Source organism: Carettochelys insculpta, chromosome 2 (genome assembly GCF_033958435.1).
Source record: "Carettochelys insculpta isolate YL-2023 chromosome 2, ASM3395843v1, whole genome shotgun sequence".
NCBI lineage: Eukaryota > Metazoa > Chordata > Testudines > Carettochelyidae > Carettochelys > Carettochelys insculpta.
Genome location: NC_134138.1, coordinates 261,536,686 through 261,562,875, shown reverse-complemented (window position 1 = coordinate 261,562,875; position 26,190 = coordinate 261,536,686). Strand labels below are relative to the sequence as shown.

The following is a 26,190-nucleotide window of genomic DNA, read 5'->3' as shown; positions in this document are numbered from 1 at the left end:
TACAGTCCTGCCTCCTGGCCACTACACTGATGATGTGGAAATGCCTGACTGGCTGGACCTACCCACAGCTACGTACCCAGAGGATGACGACTTACCTGATCTGCTGGAGGCCCTGCAGTCGGACCCTGTGCAAATGGAGGCAGAGGTAGTCAGTGGCCTAGGGAATGCTCTGCCAGAGCCCATGTGGGTGTGTTTCAGCCTGGATCCCCACTGACTGGATTCTGGTGTGAGCTGCTATCAGGGCTTAGGGCTAGGGTGCAGTGGAGGGGGTGGGTCTGCACTCCCCCTTCAAGACTGCTCAGCCCTGCTAAAAGGGGCTGAGCCTCATTAACTGCTGCTCCGCCCTGCCCCAGTGCCCATAACCCAGTGCTGAGCCTTATTATCTGCTGCCCTGCCCTGTCCTGAGCCAGGGCTTAAAAACTACAGTTGCTCAGCTCTGCAACAAAGGTGCTGAGCCTTGGTACTGCCTATTGCCTCACCCTGCCCTAGGGCCAGGGCTTACTAATGGTATTGCTCAGCCCTACTGCAAGGTGCTGAGCTCATTAACTGCTGCCCTACCCCGCCCTAGGGCGGGGTTTATAAACTGCTCAGCTCAGCCCTGCCAGAAGGTGCTGGGCTTGCTGGCCTGTGAGACTTTAGAGGGGAGCCATGACTGTTCCCACCCCAAAGAGGGTAAACCCCAGACACCAACTGCTACACGCTGAAAGAATCATCTATGTAATTCTGCCTCATGTTTCATTCCTGGGCCCTTTAAGAAGGCCTTGTGAGCTACGTCTTATAAAGAGACTTTTTTCAGTGAGATCATCCATTAAGGCCCATTTGTGAAGGAAATATGTAATTTGCCCTTTTAAAATAACATAAGAACATCCAGGGGCTTTTTAAATAAAGTGGGCAAAGGTGTGTCAACCATTAGGGCCTCTTTGTAGCAGCAGAAGGGCATGTAAAGAGCTAGTGGAGTGTCCAGAAACAGCTCGTGGAGAATTCCAAATGTACGGGGAAGCTCTGCTTTGGAGGAGCTGGTAGCCTGGTATCTTTCTGACCTGTATTTCTGCAAAGGAGAGGTTGTGGCCTCTTATAGTCTTGGTCTCTTAAAACTATATAGGACTCTTATATGCAGCATATTCAACAAAGTCAGGGGGCTGCTTAAGTGAGCGGTATTTCACTTATGTTTAAGTGCATACAGGGTCAGGGTTTTATCTTGTCTATGATTCTTCTGAAAAAAGTTACAGTCACCCTGGCAAATAATCTGGGTTTGATCTTTGGTTGCACTTTCAGTAGCTAATAGGGACGTTTTAAATATTGATCCAATTTGCAAGGGACAATTTGAATGGTCAAATTTGGGGCCAGGTCATAACTATGATACAAGGACTACTTAATATAGTACTGTGAACCACAATGTCAGATATGCAGGCTGCCTCTCAATCTCTGTTCCTACATTAAACCACAAAGGCAAGAAACTATGCCAAGTCATGAACCAGCCCAGCAAACATTTCATAGAGGTATGAGGAGTTATGGGTACCAGCATAGTGAGGATGTGGAACCAAGGCTCTGTCCACACTTTTTTCTCTACCTGTTCATTCAGGGTGGGCCTCAAGCAGCTTTACGACTATCCATGAAGCAGATCACCAGCAGAAGCACCTTACTCCCTTGTACTGCAGCACAAGTGGAGCCATGGCTTGACCCCTGGGGAATAAATATGTTTTGTAAGAGCCCTGCATAATATACATCACCTAAAGGGACATGGATGGAAGCCCATGTGTATAGAAGGTACAGCCTTTTTAAACTGTGGATTTATTTTATGCTTTTCCAGTTCCAATCCATTCATTAAGCACACTGCATGCCCCCATCTCCTCCCAAACTCACTTCTTTCTTTCCAAGATCTGGGGGGCACTTCAGCAGATGCTAATGAGATGCTGCTATGAAGATGGCATATCTATGCCTCATTAGCGTAATGGCGGCTGTGTGTGTTTCGAAAGTGCCACTTTTGAAACACATGCCATGGGTGTAGATGGGCCTTTCAAAAGGATCCCTCCCCTGGATTTCGAAATCCCCTTCTTCCCAAAACCAAATGAGAAGAAGGGGCTTTCAAAATCTGGGGGGGTCCTTTCGAAAGGCCCGTCTACACCAGTGGTGTGCTTTTCGAAACCAGCACTTTCAAAAGTGTGCGCCCATCATTATCCTAATTAGGCACTGTATAGTCATAGCAGCACCTCATTAGCATTTGCCGAAGTGGCTCATTACCATCCCCCTTTTGGAGGGGGGGCAAATGTAGCCAAGGCGAGGTGGGGGAGAAGAGCCCAATAAAGACCTCTTGGATGGCTTCTGAGAGGAAAGACCATTTAATCTGTCAATCAGGCCCTGCTTTTTATTAATTCTATTTCAGCATGTTGTATATGGCCAAGCTTTTGCTTTTGCAACCACAAGGAATCTCAGTGGGATGGAGCAGCTTAATCGATCGGTGACCCTGCTCACTCAGAAAGAGTGTTAATTGGCTTCAACACTTGGAACACATGACACAGCCTGACCTAATCACCAGCACTGAAGGAATCAATAAATTAGAGGAGAAATGCAGGCAGGCAAAACAAGGACCCAATCCTCCAGACATTACTGAGTATTCTCATGAAAACCAATGGGACTATGTGCAAGAGGAAATACATTCAAACGGGTGTTTGCAAGATCAGGGCCTAGCAAGCCATGAGTGAGACTAACTAGGTAGTTTCACTTCTTCTGTCACTTATGTTTTGCATTAAGCATAATCCTTTAATTAAAATCTGTGCAAATTGTTTGTTTTCTTGCCCTAAAAATACCAGCACATCTTAGCTCACCTTATGCCCCCAGTGTGACATATACACGTGCAGGACAGCTGCAGAATAGAATGATTTACAGAAAAGAGACTGGCTGGTACGAGAGGAGGCAGCTATCAATGAGACTAAGGCCTGACACTTTAAAGCACTACTGCTGAAGCATTTGGTACTGCCATGAAGTTGTTACCACCAGAAGGCAGCTCAGCTGGTCCACATGAACTGAGTGGCTGGTCACAGCTCAGATCCCCCAGAGCAGGGGTCTGCAACCTGAGGCTCTGGAGCTGCATATGCCTCTTTAAGGACTTTTTTGTGGCTCCCACTGCTATAATTGCAAAGTAAACAAAAATCCTCCTGATTATTGTCAATCAATGGTGAATGTCTAAAAGCCCATCAATGAACAATTCTAAATGACGTGATCTAAAAACTGAGTATCCCCCGTTTAATATATGCAGTACATTATGGGACATGGTGCTGTCTCTGTTTTGATCGTGTTGCTAATGAAGTCTTCATTTTGGAAGGAAAAGTAAGCTTGTGGCATTCCTGCTGTGAAGGGCAACATGCATTTAAAGAAGAAAGCTGAATTACATGTGAAGTAAAACTGGCATAATTAAAGTGGGGTTGGAATGGCTTCAAAAACAGAAGCAAACCAAAGATAAAAACAGAGAATGTCAAACTGAATGGACCCAATCCTTCGCCTTTATATTGAGTTCGGCTGGGCTCCCTTTGTGTCTCATTTGCAACGAGAAATTTGCCAACACCAAAAAATGCAACCGTGAGAGGCATGTTGTCAAAAAACACCCTACTGGTGCCAAACAGTATCCAGCTGGATATGTCAGAAAAAAAGCCGTGGAGGAGCTGCTTAGCAAAGAAAGAACACGTTCACTAAATGGGTGAAATCACCAAGTAGCATAGCTGTGGCTAGTTCTGTGGCAGCTCAAGCAATCATGAAATGAGGAAAGCCATTCATGGATGGTGACCATATAAAAGCGTGCTTTATCAAAGTATTAGAGTGGCTGAATAGTAATTTCAGCAACACAAACAAAATTGTTCTGAATTTAGCATCCTCCAGAGAGAGAGAGAGAAGTTTGAGAAGTGGCACAAACACACACGTATAAAGTGTGAGGAAATAGCCTATGTGACAAGTTTGTGAATGTCCTGCAGTAAACATGTATTGCATTACAAAGCATATGGTTTGATACTATTTCTTAAGGACCAGCTTGGATTCATGTGCATTGTGGTTCTTTAATTATTGCTTTTTACTGAATTTGAAAAAAAAATGGCTCTTCTTGCTGCTGACCTCCTCCCCTCCAGAGTTGTCCAGATCCCTAATTGCCACCACAGTGAGCAGCTTGGTTGCTGTCTTGTTAGCGGAGATAAGTGCTAAGTGGGACTGAACTATCCCCTGACAGCTACAGGTGGTCTCTTGGGAGATGCATTAAGACGTATTAGGAGCATAGTGCACTAGATACATAAAGGGATTTAGGCATTGACTTTAGAACCCACAAATACCTACTCAGTGGCTGTTTAACGCCGTAGGTGTGTCGCTATGTTCCCTATAGCCATGTCCAACATGCTAGCCACACTGTTTGACCAGTTGAGCATGGCTAATTGGCTTGAGCAATAAATAGATTTTCAGAATAATGTGGCTAGTTCACTATGGCAGTAGGGCTTCAGAACTGTCTGGACACCATGGCCCTTTGGAAATAATTATTGGACCAGGAATTTGAGTGTGTCACTTGCTGGGTGAACGCCCCAATGCCTGAGCTAATCAGTCATGCTCAGACTTTTACTTCCCCAGTGATTCTTATGAGTTCTAGCCAACATGGCTTCACCTTCACAGGAGAGTCTGAGACTCCCAGATCAGCATAAACCATAGCCTGATAGTATGGGCACTTAGCTGAGTTGTGGGAAAACCTGTATTCAAATCTCAGCTCTGGGCAAAAGACTCAGGTGCTTTTGCATCTTGGATGTGCAGCTAATTGCGGGGACAAAGTTTATAAACAATGTCCTTCTTCAGTTTTTTGCAAGAAAGGGGTAACGCTCTTTAGTGCCATCCTTTGCAGCTGTGAATCCTGAGGAAAGGAGGGAAGGCACCTAAGTATGGTAGGCTGTGGGCACCTTATTCTTTTTGAGGTGTGGGGCTTCAATGCAGCCCTGTCCTGGGCATTTTCTGGTGGCTAGCTTTGACAGCTCCCCCCCCTCAGTGTGATGGCTCTCGGGCATCCCACTCTTAGGTGCCCAACCTTCTCCCTTCATGGTTTGGGAGCCACGGTGCCTAGCTCAAGGCTGAGGATTCTACTAGGTATCTGGGCACTTAAAAGTTAGACTCCACTGTGTAACACCTTTGACTGCTATGTAACACAAATGCGTCACACTGGGAAGTTCATGCTGGGCTGGGCTGTTCTGCAGATGAAAGACTTTAGTCTCCAGAGCTGTAAGCTGGGCCTCTTCCCAAGCCGTAAATCAATGTTAAAGAAACAACATGGCCAAAACACAGATGCTCTTGAGCTTTAGGGTGGGACCTTTACACTGACCCTGGCCTGCCAAACACTTATACTTTATCTGGAAAACAAGACACATGCTGACACAGGCCAGAAACCATCACCTCAACCTGTGACCAGGGATGTGGCAGCCCAGCCACTGGGACACATAAGCTCTGTACAGCCCAGTATGAAGGCCTGTGGACAGAGGTTCACAGTGCCAATGGCTGCATTCTAGCCCCCCTCTGTATCTGCCCCAACACCTCAAGTACCAGGACTCTAAAATCCCCTTTCACCCATTACACAGCCCTCACACCAGCCACTCTGCCCCTGGCCAAATCCAGCTAAGAGTGATCCATAAACCAGGAACAAAGCACTGAAATGAGACATGCTCAGGGCCATTGCTAAGTCACAATCAGAAGGCTAGATTTACAACTAGATTTAGAGCTACACCTGGTGATGGAAGCATGGGACACACTGTTTTGCAGTCTGAAAGAGCTCTTTCGGACTCCAAATCATGCGACCTTCTGCTAATGAGGCACGGGGAATTTACATCTGCGCCGCATTAGTGTATTTCGGGCCGTTTATTAGCATGCCACTTTTGGAGAAAATAGCATGTGTAGAAATGGCCATAAAGTACAAGCTGTATCATGAATGTTGAACTTATAAATGTACCATTATGTACAAAAGCTGAATTCAAAAATAAAACAATGTAATACTTTAGAGCCTACAAGGCTACTCAGTCCTACTTCTTGTTCAGACAATTAGTCAGATAAACAAGATTGTTTACATTTATGAGAACTGCTGCTGCCTGCTTTTTATTTACAGTGTCATCTGAAAGTGAACATAGGCATTCATATATTACCTTTGCAGCTGGTGTTGTATGATAGTTATATTCCAGCTGTGATAAGGTGTCACATCCTTTCATGTTTCTCTTTCCATTCCAGAGGACATTCATTCATGCTGATGATGGGTTCTGCTCAAACACAATCCAAAGCAGTGCAGACTGACACTTCATCATCTGAGTCAGATGCCACCAGCAAGTTGATTTTCTTTTTTGGTGGTTGGGGTTCTTTAGTTTCCATATCAGCATGTTGCTCTTTTAAGATCCTTGAAAGCAAGCTCCACACATCGTCCCACTCAGATTTTGAAAGGTACTTCAGCTTCCTGTGTCGAGTGCTTTAGCTATCTTTAGAAATCTCACATTGGTACTTTCCTTGGCTGCGTCTACACGTGCACGCTACTTCGAAGTAGCGGCACCAACTTCGAAATAGCGCCCGTCGCGTCTACACGCGTCGGGCGCTATTTCGAAGTTAACTTCGACGTTAGGCGGCGAGACGTCGAAGTCGCTAACCTCATGAGGAGATAGGAATAGCGCCCTACTTCGACGTTCAACGTCGAAGTAGGGACCGTGTAGACGATCTGCGTCCCGCAACGTCGAAATTGCTGGGTCCTCCATGGCGGCCATCAGCTGGGGGGTTGAGAGATGCTCTCTCTCCAGCCCCTGCGGGGCTCTATGGTCACCGTGGGCAGCAGCCCTTAGCCCAGGGCTTCTGGCTGCTTCTGCGGCAGCTGGGGATCTATGCTGCAGGCACAGGGTCTCAACCAGTTGTCAGCTCTGTGTATCTTGTGTTGTTTAGTGCAACTGTGTCTGGGAGGGGCCCTTGAAGGGAGCGGCTGGCTGTTGAGTCCACCCTGTGACCCTGTCTGCAGCTGTGCCTGGCATCCCTATTTCGATGTGTGCTACTTTGACGTGTAGACGTTCCCTCGCTGCGCCTATTTCGATGTTGGGCTGAGCAACGTCGAAGTTGAACATCGACGTTGCCGGCCCTGGAGGAGGTGTAGACGCTATTCATCGAAATAGACTATTTCGATGACGCAACATTGAAATAAGCTATTTCGATGTTGGCTGCATGTGTAGACGTAGCCCTTGTGTTTTATCAACATGTGTAGTGAAACTGTTCTTAAATTAAACAAGAGCTGCATCTAGGCTTGCCATTTTTCCTCAAAGGGTAAATGGACCACTATATGGTGCTGACTCAAGGCCCCTCTCCCTTCCTCCTGTGTGCGACTGGTCCAAATACCCCAACCTATCTGCATGGGCTCGAGACCCTCTTGTATTCACTGCATATGGGGCCAGCCCCAAACTCCCTGCCACCAGTCTGTGTGGGACTGGCCTGGCCTGGCCTGGCCTGAGCCACACTCGAGTCAGCCCCCTTGCTCAGGACTGGCATTGTTGCTTGTCCTGTCTTCCCCCTCACTTTTCTATGCACCCTTCTAGGGGCCAAATCTGTTCATCCAGTTTGCTCTTGTCATCTCATGATCAGATGGCAACAGCAGGCAGGACAAATGCCCAGTTTTGCCAAAAAAGTTTGACCAGCCAGGACAAGGCTTTAAAAGGGACTAGCCCAGCCAAAATGGGATGTATGATGATATGTCATCTAAGACTGTCATAACAGAAAATATGTGGCAGAAGGTGGGTAAAACAGAGCAGGAGACACAGAATTCTCACCAGGAAGTTCAGTCACAAATTTAATTAACATATTTTTTTAATGAACATCATCAGCATGGAATCATGTTTTGTGAAATGGTAGCTGAAGCATGTATGAATGTTTAGCACACCTGGTGCATAAATACCTTGTCAAGCTGGCTAAACAGTATCATGTAAATACTTGTTCTCAATTTCAGGTGATTGTAAATAACAAGCAGGTGGCATCAGTTCCTGTAAACAAACGTCCTCGTCTTAGTGGTTGGCCGAAGAAGAAGTAGGACTGAAAGAACTTGTCTCTCTAAAGGTTTACATTGTTTTAATGAAGTTATGTAACACAAAGAAATGTACATTGCACTTTCATGATAAAGCAATTACACCATAGTTCGTGTGTGAAGTGAACTGAATACTACGTCATTATTTTTACAGTGGAGCTATTTGTAATAAAATAATATAAAAAGAGCATTGGACACTTTGTATTGTTTTGTAATAGAAAAAATATATTTGCAGTATAGAAAGACATCCAAAATATTTAATATATTTCAATTGGTATTCTATTGTGATTAAAACTAAAATTAATCATGATTAATTTTTTTTCATGTGGCCTTTTTTGAGTTAATCACAGGAGGTAACTGTGATTAATTGACAGCCCTAAATTTAACATACTAGATAAAAACATAATGCTATGAGAAAAAATACAGCAACATCCTCTGCTGGAAGTGCTGCCTGCACACACACTACAATAAAGGGATTACTTAGTGGCTAAATAGAGCTTTCAAACAAGAGATGTACTAGAAGGTGTGTAAGCATCATTAGCTTAATTTTATAGCTAGGGAAACTGAGCCACAATAAGGCTAAATTCGATCACTAAGGTCACATGACAGCCCATATTTCTTTACTTCCAGTTCACACCCTGTGCATGAAGCCACCTTGTCTCACGGTTAATTATATTTAAATACATTCAGAAACAAACCACCAACAAGCCATTATGTGACAAAGTTCACCAATTCCTAAATGAACAAAGCTAGGGATGAAGGTAGTGCCAACATGGAAGCCTCCCCCCATGGCAATATGCAGGAACCACAGATGTACCATTGTGAGTAAGTGAACATATGCTTGGTAGGCATGTTAAGATGCTTCTCTATCCACAGTATACATCTGAAGGTACACTTGTCCATCTGTTGTAACTGTAGCTGTGTTCCCTGGGGTTTTGTTTTTCGTTTTGGTTTTTTTTTTAAACTCACCCCAGTATGGCAATTTTTAAGGCCTCCGATGCACTGGCAAAATGCATCATGTGAGAAAGTGATTTGAGATCCTTGGATGGATGGTTCATTAAATATGCTAATATCCTTAATCTTTTCATTTTAACTTCCTACAAATGGCTTGCTTTTTCCCAACATTACATCTACCAGTAGCAACAGAAGCACTGGGTGGGTGGAATTATATGAAGTAGTTCTACCACCCCAAAGCCTTCCTTTCTCTGTTTATTCTTACTATAAATTTTTTTTCATCATGGCAACAAACTCTTGAATAGTGACACTAAATGGCTGCTAGAAACCTATTACATGGTTTTTATTACAATGCTGCATGTTACCATCTCCTGGAATGTCTAACCTTCAGCAGTTCTTCAACTAGTCCTGCTACCTCAGTACGGTCTGATTCATACAAATGATTTTATTTAGAGCCTTACACTAGCATTTCTCCTTTTGTTCCACAACTGTAACATATATGCAAAAGGAAAATCAAACAGTTTGGTTAATGAAATGGCCTTTTCTTAATTTAAAGTGTTGTTCTTAAATGAGCTTTAAGAACTGGCAAAAGTAAAAGTTGCTTTGGAATTTTGATTTACAAGCCAATCTTATTTGTTAGTTTATTGACATAAATGCTTAGATTAGAAAAAGTTGTGGCACATATGGGGAGGGGCACCTTAATTCAGATTAAACTGTTAAAATGAAACCGCCTCAATGCAACACACAGGTCAGTTACATGCATGCTCACATTTACAACTGTAGGATCCTGTCTGGTGCCAAGGAGAATGGGCACCAATGCGACCACAGCAGCTTTCTGTGGCTAGCTGGGCAGCATATTTTTCCTTTGATCCTGCTGCAGCTGGTATTTGCTGGTGCTCTGTGGACTGAATTTTTTCAGTTCTCAACGTTATGAGGCCAACCTGGTACTTGAGCACTCAAGGGAATCAAGATCAGATCGTTGTCTGCTTCTACGATTGAGAATCTCATCTTTCAAAAGCCATGGGATCCACATATTGTGAGAAGCAGTGCTATTGCCAGCAAGATAGGAAATCAACAATGAGAAGGACTTTCAGCTTGCATGGTACATGAGCAAAACGCCAAGGCTCTGACAACTCCTCTGTGAGGTAGGGAGGTGCAATTGATCCCATTTCACAGATGGGGGTGTCAAAGGCTCAAAGAGACTGACTTGCCCAAGGTCACGTAAGAAATCCAAGACAGAGAAGGGAATCGAAATCAATTGCCAGCCTAATGCTTGAACTCCTAGAGCATCCTTTGTCTCAATTTTATACCTTTCTCCTAAATTTCTGGTGAGGAAGATTGTGATGTCACCATCACAAAGGACACTGACATAACGGGCCAAATTCATCTGGTGTGACTGCACTGAAGCCAGAACATTCACACCAGGGATGAATTTGGTGCAATCATGAGCGGTCCCAGGTACACTGGTGGACAAAGCAGACATCCCTATCTTTCCTTGGCCAAACAACTGAGCTATTCGTTCAGCTGGCAGCACAGACATGGCTTGGCTCCTCTGCCCTCATCAGAAATTTTATGATGACTATGATTTTATAAAAAAATAGAGCCAGCCGTTTGTCATCTTTGAATGGACAACTATGAAGCTCTCTTGTCACAAGACAAAGGACTCCACTTCTGTGGCTGTGCCTGAAAGCACTACTACAAAACCATCCTCATCTGAATCAGAAAACATCAAATGTGTTAGCATCTGGATAGTTAGAGTACACAATTAGTACACGCAGTACTGTGACACATGCCATAGTGTAACAAGGGAACCCATCAGGGTACAGCAGAGCCGCTACATTCTGCCGGTCCGATCAGTACCCCTGTCTAGGAATGGTTTACATCACTGCCTCAATTCACACTTTATTAACATTGTTATTAGAGCTCCATCCCAAGGTCTTTTTCAATTCCCACCACAATCAGTTAAACAAGTCTCAAAACAGTTTGTGTGTCAGATCTACCCAAGTCGAGAGAAGCAATGCTGATTTACACCAGCTGCATAGCTAGTCTGTGTCATACAGACATGCAACATGAAACCAGTACAAACATTCAGAGCAAATGAAGCTGCATACATGTAAGCTTCTTGCTTACCTGTGGGAGGTAGGCTGCTCCAGTAGTTACATAGTTAAATGCACGTCTAGTATTGATTTCCAGCTGCTGTCACTAAAGGCTTTATGAAGCTGTATCACAGATGAAAGAGCTGGCAAATTACACCACCAGGAAAATAGCTATAATGGTGCACATACATGGTTTCCAAGATGAAAGTCATCTTCTTACAGCGAAAAAAAGCTGCAGATCTTAACGCCATAAACAGGGGTGGTAGATGTAAAACAAAGCTCTTCTTATGAGGAAAAATATGCTATAAAGCCTTCTAATGTTCTGCACATTAACAGTTTTATGGTTATTTTAGCGGACACACCGAAGTATTTTGATTATGCTTTCTCAAAGGACAGTCAGTCAAACGCAACACACATGTAGAGACATGAACATTGCCAGCCACGGCAAACCCATTCTCCATCTGGTCCTATAGTCTGTCCAGCTAGATCCAGATGCTTAAGGGGTATTTACAACACTCCTCATAATGCACAGTTATGGAAAGTTTGTCTATGGAGAATGTACTTCCTACCTCAGGCAGTTAGGTTGTGTCTACACTTGCATTCCTCTTTCAGAAGAGGAATGCAAATGAGGGAAATCAAAAATGCAAATGAGGCACTGATTTATGTATCATGTGCGTAATTTGCATAATGTCTTTTTGGAAGAGATTCTTTCAAAGAAAGAAAGCAGTGTAGAGGAGGCTGTTTCAAAAATAAACCCCACCTTCGAAAAAAGCCCTTCTTCCTGAAACAAAAGAGGAAGATGAGTTCTTTCAAGGATGGGGGTTATTTTCGAAAGAGCCCCGTCTACACTGTTTATTTTTCTTTAGAAAGAATTTCTTCTGAAAAGAGATTATGCAAATGAAGCACAAAATATGTAAATCAGTACCTCATTTGCAGTTTTGATTTCCCTTATTGGCATTCCTCTGTCAAAACAGGAATGCAAGTGTCATAGAATCATAGACTGGAAGGGACCTCAGGAGGTCATCTAGTCCAGCTCCCTGCTATGGCGAGACAGCCTCAGTGATTATCCTGGCTGGGAGGATTTACGGTCTAGTTGGTGAGTTCCACAGGTTATGTGTTGTGTAAAAAGTCATTTAATTGGAGCAGTTTAAATTTGTTGCCTTTCAGTCTTCTTGCAGCTCTCTGCTCCTGTACAAAAGTGCCCAGTTTACTTTTTTCTATATACCATTCACTGACTTGGATATATCTATCATATTACTCCTTATTTGTCTCATCGCTATAGAAAACAGTCCTAATCCTTTTTGTTCTCTCTTCACATGAACATTTTTTCTTGATTCATTTCAGATCTAAACAGGGGCTGCAGTTCTCTTGCTTATTCTGAGCATCCGCCACCATGCTCAGAGGGAGACTCTTCTGTTGGAATCAGCCGTCTTCACAAGCCAGACATTCATGTTAAAGTTGAGTGTGGCTCTGCTAGATTTTGGCAAATTAGATGCAGCCCTCTGGAGTCCATTCAAGAAGTCATGTAGCTCTCAGCTGGCAAATGTGAATGGCCTAGCTATACAAAATGCAGCTCACCCAAAGGGTAATGTACACATGGGTACAAAAAGTCAGCAGACTATATTGCAGTGTTCACAATAGTCCACAGACAGTGTGACTTTATTCATAAGTGAGTTTTTTTACAGCGTTAGAACAAAATACTTTGTATGATCTTTGTCTTAGTTATATACGTGTAAAGAATCTATTATAATACGATGAGCACAAAAGAGAATCTTCTGAAAACAAAACAATGTGTGCCATCAAATACAGTATAAGCATGCACAAGAACATCTTCAGATAAGATCTTGCTGGTGTAATTTCTTATTTCTAATGTGGTAAATAAAGACTAGTGGAAAAAAAGCATTGTACTTTAACCGGATTAAGAATGCCACAGATTTTTTGTTGTTGATTTACTGTAAATATAAACAAACAGTATTTTTTCTTTACATCCCTGTTGGGAAAGATTTTTCCCAAAGGTCTAAGATCGCCATAACAGGAAAATATAACAATAAAATATATAAAGTGTACTCCTACTTAAAAAGCAAGCTCATAGAAACTGTACAATTTTAAAAAGTGAATTATTAAAACTGCTTCTTAAGTTTCCTAAACAAATAGGCAGAAAAAAAATGAAGACAGTCACTGTTCTGTAACAAAGCTAATCAAATATTTATTTTCTTTTCTAATAAACAGTTTTTAAATTAATGTCTATGCCAGTAATTATAAAATGGGTTGTTTTTTATTATTAATGTTCTACTTGATTAAGAAAGCACAAACCCACAAATTACAGGTATATTGCTGTAACTTCCTCATGGGATTTGCTGGGGTTGTTGTGTGCATGCATTTTAGATAGATGTACAATCAGATTTTTGTCTTTTAAAAGCATTTTATTAACCATTGAAAAAAAAGTAGCTCTCCTTGCCATTGGACTACATTTGAAGGTTGAAGTTTCTGCTAAAGTTCCTTCTGAGCCTAATTCAACATCAAGAACACCTGCTGGATGTCAGTGGTTCTGGATCAGGCCTTTAAAATGATATTCAGGACTTTTGGATAAAAGTCATAGGTGAAATTCTGTTGCAGTGAAGGCAACAGCCAAACTCCTGTTGACTTCAGCAATGCCAGAATTCTGCCCGAGTACTGGGGCTTTGGGTAGCTGGACTATATCAGGACTGGTGGGGATGAAATCTCCCCCATAAAACCCCAGAGGATGCACCAGGGTGTGGGGGGAGGGAGAAGGGGAACACAATACTCCTTTATTGCTGCTGCCCTAGGCTATAGCCAGAAATAGCAGCTACATTTCCAGTTACATAAGTGGTTCCAGCTACTGGAGAGACATACTCATGAATCTAGAAGCCTCTCTTCCAGCCCTCCCTTCCCCCACACCTGCATATTCAGAACTGCCAGGGAATCCCCCTCTGTGGCACACTTGGAATAGTTGGGCTCTCTACCTAAACAGAAGCCCCCTCAAAACAGTTAACAGCAATGGAGTTAATTTAATCTTTTCTTCACTTCTCCAGTTACACTTTAGTTCTGTGGCAATTAAAGATTCAAACAGCATCTGTAGATTTGGTTTAAATCAATGAGATTAGCTAAACCACTATTTAATGCACACAATTTATTCCAACTCTCCTAAGAGTCAGATGCCAGCCCAAGTTTCAATATCGGGCATCAGTTTAACAAGGGTCAAGCTACTCTACAAAGAACTGCAGAAGAGAGGGGGTTGTGTTGTCTAATTCCTTATTTGGCTTAAGGCAGATGCTTTGCTGAAACAGAATCTGGAAGAGCCCTGTCTAATGTTGATTCAAAATGCATATGGAAGACACAGGCTACTAAATGGGCAGGCAAAAGGTGACAGAAAACTAGTGAAGAAAGAGACGTATGCAGGCACAGACTGCACAGCAAAATAAATGTAGATTAAGTTAACTTCTATAAAAGGGATAACCTTCACCTAAAACCAAATCCTTCTTTGCATTCTGACACACCAGGCTGCACCAGGTAATATTTTCACAGCTCTGAATCACACTTGGAGATGACATGTCTTGATACCACAATTTAACCTGATGGGATTAAAACGTGAATATTGCTGATGGGCCCTGTATTTACTATTGGTGTGAGAACAGGAGTTTTTCCTCCAAACTTTTATGAAGATTACCCACCCAAGTAGGATTCCTGAGTTTGCCTGTTTACAGTGAATACTGTAAATCTGGCATCTCTCTAAAGAAAGCCAAAAAATCTCTCGATCTTGTTTTTGCTAAATTACGCAATAGTCTTTAGATTATTGGAAGGTGCTTCCTGCTACAAGTAACAACTTCCTGACTTTATGGAGAAGTACAATCGTATTTAGGCTGGAGGAAACCTACAGAGTTTTACATGGGATTCTACAGAAAGTACTGTGAAAACCTATAGCATTTAATAGACAAGGTGATCATCTTTCTGCAGTCTGCAATTAAATTCTATAGAATCTAATAGATTATTGTATTTCTGCTCCAGCTATTCTGGAATGAATAGGAATAACCTGAAATATACCATGAATAAATATTTGTAGAAGAATTCGGCTGGGAGAGATTACAGTATTGAACTTTAAACAGAAATTGCAACAGTTTAGAAAAGCATCACAAAGTGCTTTACAAACCAGAGGAACTGAGGATTCCCACTGTCACCCGTTTGACGTAGGCTTGGGGACAGTGAGCTCTGAAAAGCTTAATGGATTGCAGCAGAAGGATCAGCCCTCTGAAAAGCTACCAATCCTTGGGTTGTCAGTCAGAAGCCACACCGCATCTCTACAGTGAGATCATTCCATTTGGCAACAGGAGGTGCAGGCCAGGATGTATCAAGTATAAATCCTTGGTATGTTGGTTTGGAGGTAGCTATGTACATTTACAGAAAGCTGCATCACAATATCACCACAGTAAATCTAATTCAAGCACTGGGAAATATTGTTCAAACTAATTTGATCGGCCCTGATCTCCAATTTTTTGTCAGCTGAAGTAATAAAGGAGTCCTGTTAAACCCAAATTATCAAATGAAAAAGGCAATTTTCTCATTCATACCCCATTAGCTTTTTTACTTATTGCCAGGAACGCTCAAAAATGCTTACACCATAAAATAAACATGTGGTTTAATGTACAGTATGTGTACTTAAGAGGAGGATGGCATCTGCAGTAACTGCTCTATACTGCCATGGTAATGGAATGCACAAATTAAGAAACAGCACACACGGAAAAGAGTGCACAAGAACATACACAGAAAAGTAACACATCTGGCGCTTTTTGAAATAACTCTTTAATCACCAAAAAGAAGAAATCACCAACATCCATACCTACAACACAAAATTTCAATGTTATCTGATTCCAGCAGGTGCCTGTCATTTCTTTTCTAGCAAAACTGCAATGCTATTTTTTAAACAATTCATCAAATAGAGATTTACAAAAGACTCCAAAATTAAAATCGGTGATATGTTTTGCAATCCCGAAATCAAATGACTAACCTGGCACAATTAAAAGCATACAACACTTTCAAGTAATTTTGAAAAAAATATAAATTTGGAAATTACAATCATGTCTGGTAACATTTTCAATAGAATCCACGGGGCCTAGGTCCCATTTTCAAAAACGAGTCACAGGAGTCACATGTCACTTCTGAAAATGTTACTCATAGACTATGTCTACACTTGCCCCGGAGGCATGGTAATCAGCCTGATCAGAGAATACTAATAAATTGCTGCGATGAATATGCAGCACTTCAATAAGCTAATTCTCCCCTTGGCAACTTCTGGGGAGTAAGGGCACTTTGAAGTTGTGCGGGAACTTCAAAGTGCCTGCAGCTACACGGCATGCCAGCACTTTGAAGTCTGACACTTCGAAGTTGCCGTGGGGGAGAATTAGCCTAATGAAGTCCTGCATATTCATCACAGCACTTCATTGGTATTCTCCGATCAGGCTGATTACCATGCCTCCTTCGAAGAAGGGGACAAGTGTAGACATAGCCACGGTCTCTCATTCAAATAAATCAAAGTGTTTCTATCAGCAGTTTTAATTTCCCTCAAAAAATAAAACAAAGAAAAATGTGTGTGTATTTAAGCAAAGTTACATCACTGGATCGTTTACAGACATACTTGAGCATCACTTTGCAATAGCAGGTGTAAGAATTTAGAGCATAAGAACATTAGAAATTCTACCTAGGTGTCTCCATTCTATAATAATGAATTCAAATGATATGTATTAGTTAGAATGGGGAAGGAACAGAAATATTGCAGAGTGACGCAACCAATGTCTGAATGGAGACAAACTCCTTCACTGTAAACTGAAAGCTTTTGCTCCAGGAACGCCTGGAATGCATTTACCGAAATATCCTCTCTGATCTAAAAAGAATGGTAGCAACACTGTTTTGGGGGAAAAAACAATGGCAACATATGACGACACTCCCATTCTCCCCAATAATCTACGAAATCAACAATCCGCTTTCATAACAGCTCAGGCCATTCATTCAGCTGCTATCTGTGTCTTATAACACATTTCTTGAGGTTACGGCTTCCTTTTCTGCTAGGCCAGTGGTACATAATAAGAGTTTGCGTGCTCTTTATACATTGGATTCCCATTAGTGTGACCGACTTGTTCTCTGCAGTTGTCACAACTGTGCAGGCCTATGTACTTATAGCTCAGATTTTCTCCCATTCATTGAACAAAGCTGAAAAGTAAACAACAGTTAAGAAAACATTCGCTTGCTAAAGCCCAGCATGAAAAGGCACAGCCTCTTTATGCAAGAGGCCAGACCTGTGTTTACTAACACACACAGCATTGTTTCATGCTCTTGGTATTGTGTAAGAACAATCCCAGTCCTTTTCAGGCCCCCTGCTCTTCTTACTCAGCCTCTGAGAAGTTACGAAATATAACAAAACACTGTGTTTTCTGAGAATATATTGACTGCACTAATTACCCACAATACTGTATATTTGCTATTAAGAACATGAACATGTGCTTTCAAAGTGTGAAATTCAGGGCTGTGAGGGTGTGAAAGGAATTAGATGGATTGTTCTGTCACTTAATCCAAGGCTTCAAGGTATCTTTTTAAAATTTTTTAAAAACAAAAGCAGAATACACATTTTAACTGTTGAACTTTTACTGGCTATAGAAGTTTGTAAGGACCCTATTACTATGTGGTTACAATAGAAGATACACAGTTAAGGTCAGGTCACGGTTTCCAACAACATTCACAGGGACTGAGAATAAGGAAATGAGGGATGGATCCTCAGGGAACCTCAAAGAGATGGAACTGCTCACTGTGGAAGTGCCTTGAGTATTGCATTCACTTCCTCTGCCACCGCTGTCAGTGCAAACTCAAACTGCTCCTGTGGAGAGAACAAATACACAGTTGAATCAGAAAACAAAACATTTCCTGGAAGGAAGCCTGATTCACTATTCAGTCATGAAGCAGCCTCAATATATTATACATATATCTTGCATATATATATACAAAATGAGCTGCACCTTCCTAAATGAGCTGCGCTAAATATTTTCAGATGACTGATACAATATACCATATTCAACAGGATCTTGCAACTCACAGTCATCTTAACAGAGAATAATGCAGATAGCAGAAACCAAGAAGCCCTTGTTGTTACAGCTGGATATTAGCATACAATGACATATTACAGTTGTATGGTCAGAAAGGTCTGTGAGAAACTGATCACTATCCATGTCCATCTGATAGATGGAAACTGGTTAAATATCCATGACTGACATATGGGAATAGGTGGGGCATGGAAGACAAGGTGCCTTCCCCTGCTTAAACCAGCTTTTCCAGACGACAGCAACTACAGTAAATCTTTCACCACACTGTAGGAAAATAACAATGGTAACATTTTGATTTTTCAGCACCCAATATCTAGAACAAGTGACAAAGCATTCTTCAATTTAAAGAATTCCGCCATTTAAAAACATGTATCTGTCAAAAATAGCTTCTCTTTGCTGCTGATCTTACAGTAAGCAAAACTGCCAAAATTACTAACATCAGTTCTTTTGGAGATTCACCTTCCAAATACTGACATGACCTGGTTGTGAGAGATTAGATGAAATCATAACCAGAAGTGGGAAGATTACAGGCATGTACCCTGCCTCACAAAACACACACAACACATTCTAGTATTAGATAAAGGTCAGAGAAGTTTTCATTTCCTCAAAGTGAGTCAGAGTGAAGACAATGGGATACAGTAACAGAGTGTGTGAGAGAGATCCAATGTAAATTTAAAATTCTGATACTTATTTTCTAAGTAAACTGTGTTGCTAAAAAATTTCATCTCCTGAAATGTTTGCCTCTACTTTTTTTTTTAACATTAACAATCGTTTTCTATTTGACTGTGCAGGCTGTACACACAAAAAGAAGTGATATGTACAGAAAGAATAGTGAATCTGCTCAAAATATTCTAAAGATTGATTTCACATTTTGCATATGTTTTAAATTATCTAAAGCACCCAAAATTTCAAAGACACTGCAAAAATTCAAGTAAATACAAGCTACATTTTTATGGCTGCTCTGGGGCTCACTCTCTGAAAGGGAGGACAAGCTGGGATAAGGGAATGGGATAAGGTGAAATGTACAGGTGAATTGCATGCAGATACCACAGTGATGAGCATGGTCTAAGAACCTACACAGAAGAGAACTGAGCCAGAAGCCAGGGTTATTGGGGAATAACTGTGACCATAGCTCAGATCTGCTTTGCACAATAAGAATCAAAACCACTATTGCAAATACCTCCATTCAGTGGGGTAATATCCATCTCCAGAGGTGAGGGAAGTCTCAAGTACACTAGGTATCCTCTAACCCCATGGTTTTGATTACAAGACAAGTGCTGTGCAGTGGGTTGGAAACCCACAGAGTATACAAGCAAATGTAGCAGTGGCTTATAGCCCCTGAAAATAGACAGCCTCAAAGGTGATTATTGAAGATTGGGCTAAGGATATGCAATTGTATTTTGCCTCCTATGATACTCCGCCCCAGGTGGAAAGCTGGTGGAAGGAATGAAGGCTAGAAGGAGTCAAAGCTAATATTGCTGACTGGAGGATGACAATTCAGTTTCACAGCAACTGCTGAAGTTTTGAAATTTTTTTTCATTCCACTTTGGAGCAAAAGAAAACCCGAACATTTGTGGAAAAATGGAATTGTATCAAAATGTCCATTCTCTGTGCTGATACAAATGTTGAAATAGCTGTAAAATAGAAGCCTGCTTTGAAATAGCTGTAAAATAGAAGCCTGCTGCTTTTCTGGCTGAAGATGGGGGAGATCCAAGTTCACATGCCTGCTCTCCCCAATTTAGAGCAGAATTTTTTATCCTAGCTCTCTTGTTTCAGGCACTTGATGGGGTCTTCCATTTTCCAGGTGCTCTACCTACCAGTTCAAGAATGTCTCTCTTTTTCTCCCAAAAATGTGTTTGGATTTTGACAAAATAACATATTTCAAAAACATTCATGACACTGAAAACAATCCCAGCCACCTTTTTCACTATCTAATCCACGGAGAATACATGGTGACTTGTACTTCGCGCACTTCAAAGTCAGACTTCTACACCCTCAACCAGTACATTATGGAACTAGTACCTATATTGACTAGAACACCCTATCATGATACAATGAGGCATAGCTAAAGACACAGTTTCTAGCCAGGAATGGGTGTTAAAAATACCATAACTTCTCAGATAGATCTGAGATCATGAGTTGTACAGTCAGTTTAGCAACATCTACAGCCAAACCATCATACCTGTGCATCTTCAGTATTGGATCATCCAATTTGATATCAGATATCCATCAGCCCCAGAGAGTGATAGTTTACTCTTGTTAGGCATGGAAGGATGATGCTCAGATACAGAAGTTACCTTGTATCTTATGGCATAACTGCCAAGAGATGATTTGCCTACCTAAATTACAAACAAAATCTGAAGTGCTGGTGTCTACACAGGAGGAGTGGACATAGTATGTTAGAGCTGATACAGCAGACTGAACTCATAAGAGGACATTGTAAGCAGAAGAAGGCCAAGAGTGGGAAAGCAAGAACGGGCATCCCACCTGGACAGACATTTGTAGGGCCAGAAATTACTATCATATAAGAGACCCTAATGTATAGGCCCAGGGCCAGAAATGGAGCTTTGGAGAGGACTTCAAGGCTACGTCTACATGTGCCCCAAACTTCGAAATGGCCATGCAAATGGCCATTTTGAAGTTTACTAATGAAGCACTGAAATGCATATTCAGCACTTCATTGGCATGCGGGCCGCAGCAGCGCTTCGAAATTGACGCGGCTTGCCGCTGCGCGGCTCATCCAGACGGGGCTCCTTTTCGAAAGGACCCTGCTTACTTCGAAGTCCCCTTATTCCCATCAGCTCATGGGAATAAGGGGACTTTGAAGTAGGCGGGGTCCTTTCGAAAAGGAGCCCCGTCTGGATGAGCTGCGCAGCGGCAAGCCGCGTCAATTTCGAAGCGCTGCTGCGGCCCGCATGCTAATGAAGTGCTGAATATGCATTTCAGTGCTTCATTAGTAAACTTCGAAATGGCCATTTGCATGGCCATTTCGAAGTTTGGGGCATGTGTAGACACGGCCCAAGAGAGCTACACCAAGTTACACTACAGAGGATTCTGAACTAAATTACTGAAATAACCTGACCTACAAAACATAATCTTGAGACCCACAGTCCCATATTGCAGGGAAAGGGATGGTTCAGCTGATACACAGGACTGTTCTCCCAGCACAGGGCTAAGTCTATGAGGTTCACCAAACAGTAATGTCCAAAGAGCAAAAATACCTCATCTATCTCCCCCACATTTTTAAGCTAAAGCTAAATCTAGATCTGCAGTTCTCAAACTGTGGGTCTGACCACAAAGTGAGTCATGAGACTGTTTTAATGGGGGTACCAGGGCTGGCATTAGACTTATTGGAGCCTTGGGCCCAAGCTTGAGCCCCAATGCTCAGATTTTGGCTTTCTCCCTGCCCCTACATAGGGCAGTGGGACTTGAGTGGGCTCAAGCTGCAGTCCATCTTCCTGGGGTCATGTAGTAATTTTTATCATTTTGTGTGTGTGTGTTCATCTATGCAGTCAGTTGTGCTGCAATTAACATGTGTTACAGTTCACTACAAGTCTACTGATTAGAGGTGAGCCTGGAAGGCAAAACTTGGGATAAAGATCAGAGGTGGAAAGGAATTTTGGTTTCATGTCTAATGCAGAGGCACTATAAATCCAGTCTCTGAGGGAAAACAATAATAACGTTAAGTATCAGGGGGTAGCCACGTTAGTCTGAATCTGTAACTGCAACGAAGCGTCCTGTGGCACCTTATAGACTAACTGTTAGTCTATAAGGTGCCACAGGACCCTTCGTTGCAGTAATAACGTTGTGCTTAGTTTTGGTTCCAAATAAAAACTGGAAAGAAAACCACAGGTTATGTGGTATGTCTGAGACAGTGATGAGCAGCGGCATTGACAGCCACCACAGGCCCAGGGGCAAAGTTGGAGAGGGGCCTGGTTACCCACCCCCAGAAGGGGCGGGGCTGAGGGCAGTCAGCCCTGTCCAGAGTTTCTAGGCAGCCTGGAACTCCAGCCACTGCCACTGCTATTACAGCAGCAGCTGGAACTCTGGGCCCCTTTGAAATGCCAGGCCTGGGGGCAAAAGCCCCTTTGCCCCCCGCACCAGCTGGCCTGTTGATGAGCCTTGACTTAATATTTCATATTCTGGAGGAAGAAAGCTAAGGTAAGGGGAAAAGGGAAGAAAGAATTTTCTCATCCTAATAAATATTTCATTCATTACTCTTTTTTGTCACATGGTATTTCACCAATATTTTGTGATTCCCCCTGGAGAAAAACAGACCACAAAACCTTTATTGTGCCCATCAGCAACACAGAATGATAATTTTATTTATGGTGATTATATATGGTGCTTTTGAATAAAAGATTTCTTCTTATAGACAATACGTTGCTAACAAATCATTTACATGATTACTGAAAATGTGGAGCACTGTCTGCTGGAAACACAATGACATTGTTGAAGTAACACAGTGCGTATTTGCCTAGGGACATTCTGTAACTGGGACTTCAAACCTGACTTTTAATCCATTGTTTTAAATTATTCCAAGGGCCTGATATTCCTTTTTTGTATTTAGCTGGGAAAGCACAAGGGTTTGTTTAAATACAAATAAACAAATAAATTGCTGAGGATAACATAGCATGGGCCTGTAACCAGACGTTTATGATTTTCAATATGCTAGCCTGAATAAGTGATATAGGCTTTTCTGAGAAAGAAGAAACAAGAGAGAGGAGCAGTGTATTGATGCTTTTCATAATAGATCAAGCACCCAAGTAATTTTATTAGGGAAGGTTCTCCAGGTACACATTTAAGGGCAGAACACCATAATGACATTTAACTATTGGTGAGATTTCCAGCGATTAACTGATCAAACTCAGAGAACTTTACTTTCCATGCCCTACCCTGTAGTTTAGGGACTTTTTTGTGTGGTGGCGGGGGGTGGGGAGGGTATGTATAAGGTGTTGGTGTTGGTGCTGGCACAGAGGACAACATACCCTTCTACACCAAAGGAAAGGAGTGGCAGAATAAGGAGTTACATTTACAGGATTTACATTTTCTCGATGAATCAAAGATTTGCTGAATTAGATTCTATATGCTATTTCTTTTTCTAATTTGAAAATTAGAGTAGAAGAAGAGCTTGTGATGCAGCTGAACCCCAGAGTTATGCAAAGCAAAAGTTACAAACTGACTACAGATAGTCCTCGGCTTATGAACAGGTTACGTTCTGAACATCTGGTCATAACTCCGTTTGGTCATAAATTAGAAATACTCTAATACTGTAATCCTGAGATGTACACTCGGGTTGTGTTCCATGAAATCCTTGTGTACCTTGATTTTTGTGTAAGTTGGGGAGGGATTGGGTTTGGGCCCTGGGAGGGGGCAGGGGCGTTAAGCCTGGGGTGGGTTAGGGTGGCAGGGGTGGTGGGAGGTAGAGCCTCATGCACATGCAGCAGTTGACAGCTGGAGCCCCGTGCACACTGGCAGCTGACAGCTCAGTGTGTGCCGGGGGGTGTTAGCTGGGGATGGGGTCGGTTCAGCCAGGAGGAGGGGGGACTGAATGGGGGTGAACTGGAGCAGGGGTGGGTTGAGCTGGCAGGGGGGATAGAACCCCTGCACACACCAGTGGCAGCTGACAGCTGGAGCCCCAAGTGTGGGGTAGGGGAGTGAGCCAGGTGGGGGTGTTGAACAGGAGGGTGCACCGGGGCAGGGTGGTTGGGTGGAGAGGGTTGGAGCCCCAGGCACGGGCTGGGGTTGGAGCCCCATGCATGGGGGGGTGAGCTGGGGCCATGGGGGGGGTTGAGCCAGGTGGGGGAGAGGATGAAGAGGGGTTCACTGGGTCAGGGTGCTTGAGTGGGGGCAGGTTGGAGCTCCACTCATGCTGAGCCAGCCACACTGGGGGTGCGGGGGCGGGGGCTGTGATCTGGGGCCACACAGGGGTTGAGGGGGGTTGGGTCCCAGTGGGAGAGGTCAAGGACCAGGTGTGGGGGGGGTTGGGGCACAGGAGGTTGGAGCCAGGTCTGCGGGGGTTGAATGGGAGCCCCAGGTGTGCAGCTGGATCCCCCTGCTGGGGGAGGTGAGCTGGGGCATGCAGGGGGTGGGGGCAGCAAGCTGGAAGTTGGCCATAAGTACATGGTTTGAGCATTGGCCTGCTAAACCCAGAGTTGTAAGTTCAGTCCTTGAGGGGGCATTTAGAGATCTGGGGCAAATAGAAAAAAAAATAAAGGGATGGTGCTTGGTCCTGCCAAGAGGGCAGGGGACTGGACTCCATAACCTCCTGAGGTCCCTTCCAGTTCTATGAGATGTGATGGGTTCATAAGTCAGGGACTGCCTGTACTATAGTCAATTACACACTTCATTTCAAACCATAAGCATGCCATAAGGGATCAGAGATTTAAGAAACTGTGAATACTGTACAATACAGAACTGTGTTAATCACAAACTACTATAAAAATACAGTGAAAGTCTAAAAAGAGATTTGACAATGTTAGGAAACTGCTTCTAAGCTTGTTTTTATTCTGCAAAGTAAGCATCAAAGCTGTATTAAGTTCATGTTTAGTCAATCATTCTTCCTCCACCTGCTGATATGGCACAAAATATCCTTAATAGTTCTTCAACACTGGTTTCCCCAGGTTCGTTAGGGAACAGAAATGAATGGCTTTGGGAAGATTCCATTGTTTCCTCAAGAAAAGTTATGGAATAGTGTCTGCTACAGAAAACCATCAGTTCCACAACTACCCAGCAACAACTTTCCCATACATTGCAGATATTTCCATCAGTACCTACTTAATCATGACCGTGCCACTGCTCTTTGTTTTCCATGTTCCCACGCTGTGGGCTCCAGAGCTCTTCTTTTAAGCATGCATTTTCTTTAATAGACTATAGATTGGTGTCTTGACTGTCTTTTATATATGTTAATCAAGATAGATGTGGAAGATGTTACAAAAATAACCACAGAAGAAAGTAGCCTAGATAAATCTTCAGCATAAATAAACCTCAGTTGGTAGGGAGTCAGAGTCGCCAGCAAGCGACTTGTGTGAAATTAGGTCATGCCCTCTCTCTTCTATCATGAAAATAACAGTGCAATATGCTAAAAGTATTTAAAATTCCAATAGATTTATTGACAGTACCTTTGTCTGGACCATGCCTGGTCTCTGGTCCCTCAAGTGCTCCAGGGTAGCAGCAATATCAATCTCTTTAGCACCTGTAACAAACCACAAATTGGGCTGAGTTCAGAGCAAAAGATAATACATGCTGCATCTGTCAATCTCCTGCTATCAGCTTCCCTTTAGGCTAACAGTCCAATTGAAAATTATTACATCCATCCCTCAGCAGAGTAGGCAGGCAATTGCAATTTTTGTGTTCACATAGGAAAAGAAAAGGGCGGCTTTGATTAGCATTAATTCAAGAAAACCCAGAGAAAAAATTCTTCAGAGATGCCTAAACAGATACTTCCCAACAGCAGAATATATTTATTAGAAGCTACCAGCCCATCCCGGCAATGCTTACTCCTGTCAGATGCCCCATTGCCAGCACAGGGGATATACATAGTATTAAGTACCTGCATTTACCATTATCAGTTCTATCCCATTTAAAAAGATGCACCATAAATCACATGAGGTGCATAACATAATCACATAAGGTCTCAAAGCCACTGGAGTCAGGTTTATGATAATGTAAACAGCATAAACATCCTCTTTAAGAGAGAGAGAGTCCTACAGTTCAATAGCACTTTTCCAGGAAAGCTCACACTCAAAACACTCAAGAAAGCCAATTTAAAATAAACAGCTTAATTTTGTTTTAATGCAAAGGGAGGAACCAAGAAAATCTTTAATAAATCACCAAGGTTAAGAAAATGGATCAGTTTTTCATGCTTTCCTGAAAATGAGTATTTCTTTATCCGTATCAGAAATAGAACTTTATTTCTACAATGAGCACATCAAGGATTGGTCAAAGGTTGCCCCTTGATATCTCTGCATACAGTATTATTCCTGTT

The 26,190-nt window shown here is 42.6% G+C and overlaps 1 protein-coding gene across 2 annotated transcripts in view; it reads right to left on the bottom strand.

Annotated features, from left to right (window-relative positions):
* Window positions 1-15,901: 15,901 nt before the first annotated feature.
* PTPRN2 (protein tyrosine phosphatase receptor type N2) overlaps window positions 15,902-26,190 on the bottom strand; it is a 1,102,513-nt gene continuing 1,092,224 nt past the window's right edge. For both annotated transcript variants that reach the window (XM_074985055.1, XM_074985056.1), the window contains 2 exons: window positions 25,325-25,398; window positions 15,902-17,980 (listed from right to left, as the gene is read on the bottom strand). In XM_074985055.1, the coding sequence (XP_074841156.1) occupies window positions 17,909-17,980; window positions 25,325-25,398 (146 nt within the window). In that variant the 3' untranslated portion in view covers window positions 15,902-17,908. The remainder of the gene's footprint in view (window positions 17,981-25,324; window positions 25,399-26,190) is intronic.